Source organism: Myotis davidii, unplaced genomic scaffold (assembly GCF_000327345.1).
Source record: "Myotis davidii unplaced genomic scaffold, ASM32734v1 scaffold1494, whole genome shotgun sequence".
NCBI classification, from domain to species: domain Eukaryota; kingdom Metazoa; phylum Chordata; class Mammalia; order Chiroptera; family Vespertilionidae; genus Myotis; species Myotis davidii.
The window spans coordinates 2,783,264-2,791,090 of NW_006286246.1; the positions used below are offsets into that span (position 1 = coordinate 2,783,264).

The 7,827-nt window shown below is 45.8% G+C and overlaps 1 protein-coding gene across 1 annotated transcript in view; it reads left to right on the plus strand.

The window, feature by feature from the left end:
* Positions 1-1,439: 1,439 nt before the first annotated feature.
* The window catches only part of TULP4 (tubby like protein 4), a 94,136-nt gene continuing 87,748 nt past the window's right edge, over positions 1,440-7,827 (plus strand). Inside the window, exon 1 of the mRNA XM_006757709.2 lies at positions 1,440-3,619. Coding sequence (XP_006757772.1) covers positions 3,368-3,619 — 252 coding nt within the window. The 5' untranslated portion in view covers positions 1,440-3,367. The remainder of the gene's footprint in view (positions 3,620-7,827) is intronic.

Consider the following 7,827-nt stretch of genomic DNA (forward strand, 5'->3'; position numbering starts at 1 on the left):
TTTTAGGAGGACGAACTTGGCATTCATTTGAATTTTATAGCATTTGTTTTCACTTTTTTTTTTCAGGTGCAAGTGCTTCCTGAGAGATTTTGGTTGTTTTGATTTATTGGCACATACACAATGTATATACTGTGACTCATTCGTAGTAGGGCCTCTCAAGGAAATGAGGTGTAGCTGCTGCCTTGCTCCTGCCTGCCTCCTCCTCCTTTTGTTGAGCACCCAGTTTATGCAAGGTCTACTCCAGAGATGAGAAAGACAGGCTCCCTGCCTCCGGAGCCTAGGGAAAAGCGTTGGAACGCAGTGTAAAGAGGCTGGTACAGAAGTTAGTGCTGGGTGTTCTGGGAAGCAGCACAGGAGAGGGGCCGCTGTAGGTGGCTTTTAAAGGAAGGCTTGGGGCCTGGCAAGGGAGCAGCCGCGGTGGAGACATGAAGGAGAGGAAGAACACATTACTTTGTGGATAGGGAGTGGCCCAGTGCCATGGTGGTAACACAGGCTGGGCGTGGAGGCCGTCAGGAGAAGAGGACAAGCTGAAATCACATCGTAAAGGATCTTGCTGGGACTTGGTCCCGTTGACCAGGGTTCTCCAAGCCTGCTCCCCAGACCAGCTGCATTAGCATCTTCGGAACTTGTTAGAAATGCACATACCTTGGCCTAGCCGAGGCTTTGAGGTCCGGTATTGTGGCTGAGGCCAGGCTGTGTGTTTCACTAGGCCTCTAGGGGCTGCCCAGGCCAGGAAAGAACAGACAGGTTCTTGAGCAGCCTTGCATTTTTGTAAAAGCTCACTCTGAGGACCCTCTGGAAGGTGGGATGGTGTGGGGAGTTAGGGACTGAGTCATTGCTGTTTTTGTGGATGGGATGTGGTTTGGACTGAAGGTAGTAGGAAGAAGAGAATGGATTTGCTGGACTTCATTGCTATTAGACAGTTTAAAAGTTGAGAAAACAGCTGTGCTTTGCTCTGTGACCTACCCCCAATCAGGGATGGAGGGGGTTTTAAACACCTTTGCTGCCTTCTGTCTTCGGGAACATCTTTTACTGACTGGGGACGGGGCACAAATCACGTAACTGGCCTGAGCCCCTCAGTCTCCTCTTGGATGTTGCCGGCTTCATCAGAATGACGGCCTCTGGAGGGGTCATCTTGCATAATCCGGAGTCTTAGAAAGGAGGGCAGAGTGTGGGAGACAGAGGCAGTGATTTCATTTCGGTCTGCCCGGCTACTGGCCAATTTAATAACCAGTAACGGCACTCAGACTTACGTTGTACATTGCCTCTAAGTTGGTGGGATGTACCTTTTTGCTCTTTGGATTGTACCATCACTAGCTCCATTTGGTACATGTAAGTGTAAAGATGGGTCTCCAATTTCAGTTACAACGATTATTCTGTTAGAAGCTTTATTCTTCAGCATTTTAACACTTTTTATATCCTATTTTGTTTTACAGATTTGTAAGACTCCAGGGCCTTCATGCTGTGATTAATCAGATGGTTCCTGAAATGACTGGGAAAACAGACACTTTACGGGCCAGTTGAAGAGTGTATGTCGGTGTATATTTAAAACCTTTCTATGCACACACACACACACACACACACGAGAAGACAGGCTCATTCTGGTGCACACTTGAAGCATTTTACAACTGATGAAAATTAATCTAAGAATCAGATGGAGCAACTTGACACCACTGGGCTCAGGGGCCCGGGGAGAAAAATATATCACTAATGGCCAATTTTCCATATGGTCTTCACGGGTAAAGAAAGTTTGCAAAAAGAAGAAAAAAAAACTTGCACAGATCAAGCTTCAAAAATACCTCTCCAGTTGAAATAAGGAGCTAAGTCAGACGGTGCCCGAGGGAGAAGTGTGATTTCAAGCATTGCCGGTGGGATCAAGCAGTGTTTTTTGCACTTTATTTTTCAGTGGATTTGATGATTTGGACAGAGACTGTAAAATTCTGGACTGACAAGTTTCTTTACTGTGAGCTGGTGACTGGAGGAAAGCCAGTTCAGGTTTGACGGGACAAGTTTGAACAATGAACTGGTTCCTTTGCCTTTTTCAGTTGACTATACTCTAGAAACTTTAATTTATTTTTTCCCTTTCCTTTTCTGTATCTACAGGATAATATCATTTGAAACCGATAAATAAATATCAAGGAACATCCAAGCAAAGCTTCTTTTCCTTGGACTGTACGTGTGGCATCTGGAAACGTTCTCTGAATGTGAACAGAAAAGGCATCAGCAAAACGTGGTAACTCTTGAGGGACACAGCGGGGAAGAGCCCGACCCTGCCTGTGTTTTGCTCTCTTCTCTTCTGTGGAGTTCAAGAAGACCTGTGCATGTAAGAGGAGGATTACTTGATGGACTTAAATCTGAGATTCTTCTTTTTTCTTCCAAGATGAAAAAATGTGTGATTTTTAGGAGCAGAAAGGGGAGAAGTTAGACTGGGGGAGGAAGGAGACAGGCAAAAGAAGAAATCTGCAGCGAGGCTTCGTTTTGTCAGCAAGAGGATTTAGGACTCACCTGAGGCAAACACTTGGACCAGCGCCCTGGCTCTGCGTCGTGAAGGGGCTTCCTCTCGCCCCCTCTCTGGCATGAGGGCTGCGTGGGCTGTGAGAGCAGTCAGATAGAGCCCCGCTCTCGGGGCGGGGGGGAGCACAGGGACCTGCCAGGACACCGCTGGGGCTCTGAACCACGGCAAAGAACCTTTTCTTCCTAAACTTGGACTGCTGTCTGCACAAACTGGTCGTTCTGCACGGTGTGTGTGCCTTTTCCCCTTTATGCAATCTTTTTCAGCTTTAGCAGCAGAAATTTGTCCAGTTGAGAAAACATGCCAGAGGGTGGCTTCAGAAAGAGGAGGATCCCTGTGCTTTGTTCCTGCGTCTGAACTTTTAAAGAAAAAATTCCAGCTCGAGGGGTTCTTAAAGCCTTAAGTTACTTGAAATCTATGTATTTGCAACCCTTGGTCTCTGGAATCATATTACACTAAACTGGAATCTCAGGCGGAATCAGAATAACCAAGTTGAGTAAACAGAAGGAAACTCAGTTTCTTGATCACTACATATTAATGATGCTCTTTCTCCAAAGGGTCAGCCCACTCTTCCTCTAAGGACTTGAAAATAAAATGGACCCCACATTTTTTTAAGCATCACCTTTTCTTAGCAGACTGCCATCATCTTTTATAGAGGAATTTTTTCACTATGCATTTGGTGGATCTTTATAAAATACTGACCTTCTAATTAGATCCAGGTCAATCTTAACTGAAGGAGACCGGAGAAGCCAAGCAAGCCAACCACAAAAATAGAATTAATCAATGAGAGGAACTGGGTTAGCTTTTTCAGCACTCAGCATTGCTCTTTAAGTACGAGAGTCCACTGGGAGAAGTATGTATGCAGCGGTGGAGCAGGGGCCTGTGCTCTGCAGCGACTCCAACATCCTCTGCCTGTCCTGGAAGGGGCGCGTCCCCAAGAGCGAGAAGGAGAAGCCTGTGTGCAGAAGGCGCTACTATGAGGAGGGCTGGCTGGCCACGGGCAACGGCCGGGGCGTCGTGGGCGTGACCTTCACCTCCAGCCACTGCCGCCGCGACAGGAACACGCCACAGAGAATTAACTTCAACCTGCGGGGCCACAATAGCGAGGTGAGTGGCTTTCCTTTCACAGTTTGGTCACTTCTAGAGGTATTTTTGAGCCACCCCCACCCACTGGCTCAAAACTCACTTTTCTTCAGTTTCTTGTATTTCCTGCCAAGTGAGACTTTTTGCAAAGTGAATTCTGTTGTCAGTGTTTTGGGGGGAAAGTATTAGGGCAGACACAGTGCCCATTGCTTAGTTACCTTATCTTCACCTCCTTCCACCACAATGAGCAAACCCCTGTCCCACCCACACGCCCTGCAAGCTCTGGACGGAGCTCCTGGAGGTCCTGACTCTGCCCTGAGCCGTTGGGCAGAACCCAGGCGTGCTAGCTCCAGGCATCTGCTGATGTCAGAACTGAACAACTGGGACTTTTTTTCTCCTAGAGAACAATTTCTTATACATATTTTCGCTGCCATGCAAGTTAGTCATGGTTAGTCCTGACTCTTTATTTAACAGGATTTCCTTAGGACAGTGGTTCTCAACCTTCCTAATGCTGCGACCCTTTAATACAGTTCCTCATGTGGTGACCCCCAACCATAAAATTATTTTCGTTGCTACTTCATAACTGTAATTTTGCTACTGTTGTGAATCGTAATGCAAATATCTGATATGCAGGATGTATTTAGGCGACCCCTGTGAAAGGGTCATTCGACCACCAAAGGGGTCATGACCCGCAGGTTGAGAACCACTGCCTTAGGAGCAGGTAGGCAGTCGTGCGTGTTTGGTGGAAATGGTTTCATTATAGGGACACATCACTATAGGATGGTCTTACCTGCGTGCTAGGATTTGGTTACCTCTCTCTGAGAAGCTTTTCCTTACCCCCTATCCCCCTTTCCTCCCCGCCCCCCACTTGTCCCTACTGAGCTCTGAGCAGCCTTCTGTGGTGGTGCTGGTAATGATAGTTATCTGCTGTGTGGGTCGGTAAACTTACTGGAAGATTGTCTGTTCTTGTGGTCTACTTCCTCACCTCCCACTCTTTAAAATGTCATTTATTTTAATTGCCTTTAACTTGTTAACCCACTTCAGTGTGGCTTTTCCCCCGCCTCTCTAACTGAAAAGGTCATATTCCCAGTGACCTCACATTGCTAAGCCCATAGGTCACTTTATTGCAGGTGGTAGCATTCAGCGGAGTGGAAATGTCACTTTCTTGCTTTCCAGGACACCGCCCCCTTCTGGGTTTCCTCTACCTTCATGTCCTCTACTTTTCACCCGTCTTGGCTGGCTTTGGCTGTTTTCACCTTATCGTTAAGTTTAAGTGTTGGAGGGCCCCAGGCATGCATCTTTTTCTAGATGATCTCTCTTAGTTGGCTTTAAATCCACCTATATGTGGGTGACTCCAAATTTATATTCCCCATCTATCTTCACCCTCAATTGCAGACTCCGTTCTTCAGTTTGGTATGTGAGATACAAAACTGGACATTAGTTACTAGACCATCTCAGAATGTATGTCTCTCATGAGAACTTGTTTTCCTGCTGCCCCTTCCGCCACCAGCCCTGTTCCAACCCCCTCTCCGCCCATCTTCTTCCCAGGACCAGCCCACAAACACTTTCTACTTCTAGTTTTCTTATCATGGCTATTCAGAATCCAGTCTCCCAGCCCAAGAAGCTTTTGCCCTATACTATTCTCCAGTGCCTCACCAAACCCTTCACTGTCCAAAGCACACAGTCACTCATAACTGTTTCTGGGCTCATTTTGCTTTGCCTTTTTTGAAGCAGTGAATCACAGAAGGAAAAACACACAGACATGAATTGAAATCCCAGGTCTGCCATCTTTGTCATCAGCTCTATACCTTGGATAAGTTCTATAACATCTCTGAAAGTCAGGGATAATAAAACAAGGCTGTAGAGAGTTGTTATGACAGTTAAACAAAATAGCGGACAAAAAGCACATAGAAAATTGTGGCCATATAGCACGTAGCAACTGTTAGCTGCAGCAGCAACATTATTTCCATGCATCCTACATATCCGTCTTCTGACAGATAGGTCAGCTGGGCAGAAAGAGCTCCTTCTTCATGGTGCGGGGCGTGCAGGAGGCAGCCAATCAGTGATTCTCTCCCATCATTGATGTTTCTGTCTCTCCCTTCCTCTCTGAAATCAGTAACAAATATATATTTAAAAAGAGATATTTTTAAAGGTTCTTAAAGGCATTAAAAGTAGATTTAGTCATGGTTCTATTCCCAGTCAGGGCACATGCCAGAGTTGCGGGCTCAATCCCCAATGTGTGGTGTTCTATCTCTCCCTCTCCCTTCCTCTCTCTGAAATCAATAAAAACATATTTTTAAAATAGATTTATTTTCCCTAAACAAAACAAAAATATTAATCCTATATAATAAAAGGCTAATATGCAAATTGACCAAATGGCTGAACAACTGGTCGCAGTGTTGCACACTGACCATCATGTAGCAGATGCTCAACACAGGACCTGCCCCCTGGTGGTCAATGCGCTCCCACAGGGGGAGTGCCGCTTAGCCAGAAGCCAGGCTCATGGTTCGCAAGCGCAGCAGCCGTGGCAGGAGCCTCTCACGCCTCCACGGCAGCACTAAGGATGTTCGACTGCTGGCTTAAGCCTGCTCCCCACAGTCCCTGGCAGTCAGACATCCCCCAAGGGCTCCTGAACTGCGAGAGGGCACAGGCTGGGCTGAGGGACAACCCCCCACCACCACCACCAAATGCATGAATTTTGTGCACCAGGCCTTTAGTAGAATTACATTTTATTTAGAAAATAGAATTTGTCAAAATAATGGCATTGCTCATTTTTTTTCTTTAGCAATTTGTTTTACTTTTTTTTCTCCTAATAGAAATAAATTATCATGTCTGAAAGTAACTTAGACACTGGAAAACACTGTCTTTTGGGTGTATTTTTGCTAGAGAGGAAGAGAGAAGGATGTGGGCACAAGGCAGTAATTTTTTTGGTAACAGCATCCTAGGGAAGCAGCTTCAAGCTGCATCATGTCAAAATGAGAATGAAGGAGGTTATTACTGAAGTCCTGGGCAAATAAATATTTTCCTAACTCTAGCATCTGTTCATGTTTTATTAACACATTGTTTGCGGGTAGTTTTTATCGCGCGCTAACAGGTGGCGCGGGCCATTTTTGCTAATTTTTTGCGCAAATGGCAACATTCAGTAAAATTACGATAACTTTAGTTTTACATATTTTTTTCAATGAAACTTTTTGTGATTTACTATAAAATGTATACTGAATTATTTTTCTTAGAATCGCACTGAATGCGTGGCGAGGCAGAGAATTGTGTGAAGGGATGACTCTACGGCTACGCAGTTGAATAAATTACCATTATACCTGGAAGTACATACATAATTCACCATTGTATGTGTTAGAGACCCAAATTTTGTCCTTTGGAATTCGTATATCTGCATGTTAGCAGCCCTTTAGATCTCCCCCCTAACTTGCTTGTGGTGACTGAAAGACACAGTCCATTGAAAATGCACATCAAAGAGCTCGTTATATCTTAGTGCTTTTTAATTATTACTGGACTCTCTGCCATCCTTGGGTTTTTGCCCATCTGCATTTCCTTTTTCCCCCTAATCCTCACCTGAGGATATTTTTCTCATTGATTTTCAGACAGGGTGGGAGGGAAGGGAGAGTGGGAGTAGGGAGAGAACAGAGACAGAGAGAGACAGACATCGAAGTGAGAGAGAGACACATGGATTGATTGCCTCCCACATGGGGCCTGACCAGGGCGGTATTGAACCCGTCATGGTGGTATGTGTCCTTGACCGGGAATTGAACCCATTACCCTTGTGTTTGCAGGCCAACACTCTCACCAGTGTGCATTTTCTTTTGGGTTTGAAACAGTGGAGCCATGGCGTCTCTGCTGAGAAATAGCCCGATGGTTTCAAGATATAGGAATGGAATGTGAGGCAGGAGGCAGGTGAGTGGTTAGAAGCAGGGTTCGGGGTGTCCACGCTGGGAAGAAGGCTGAGCTTGTGCCACTGGTTTTATTACACGTTTGGAATTCTGAGACACTGGGTACCTCCATAGCTGCAAGGCATTCATCCTGCTATTTCCATCCTAGTCTGCAACAGTACCTGGCCTCAGGGTGCATGGAGCCACCTACTTATCCTTCCACAGAGAGGCTGTGGGCATAGTGCAGAAATGGACCCCTAGTGCGCTGTGCAAGGGGGTATCCTATTCTAATTGGAGGTTTTTGTCTAAAGTTGATTAAAGTTATCTTTCTGGGGTATGGTCTGGGAA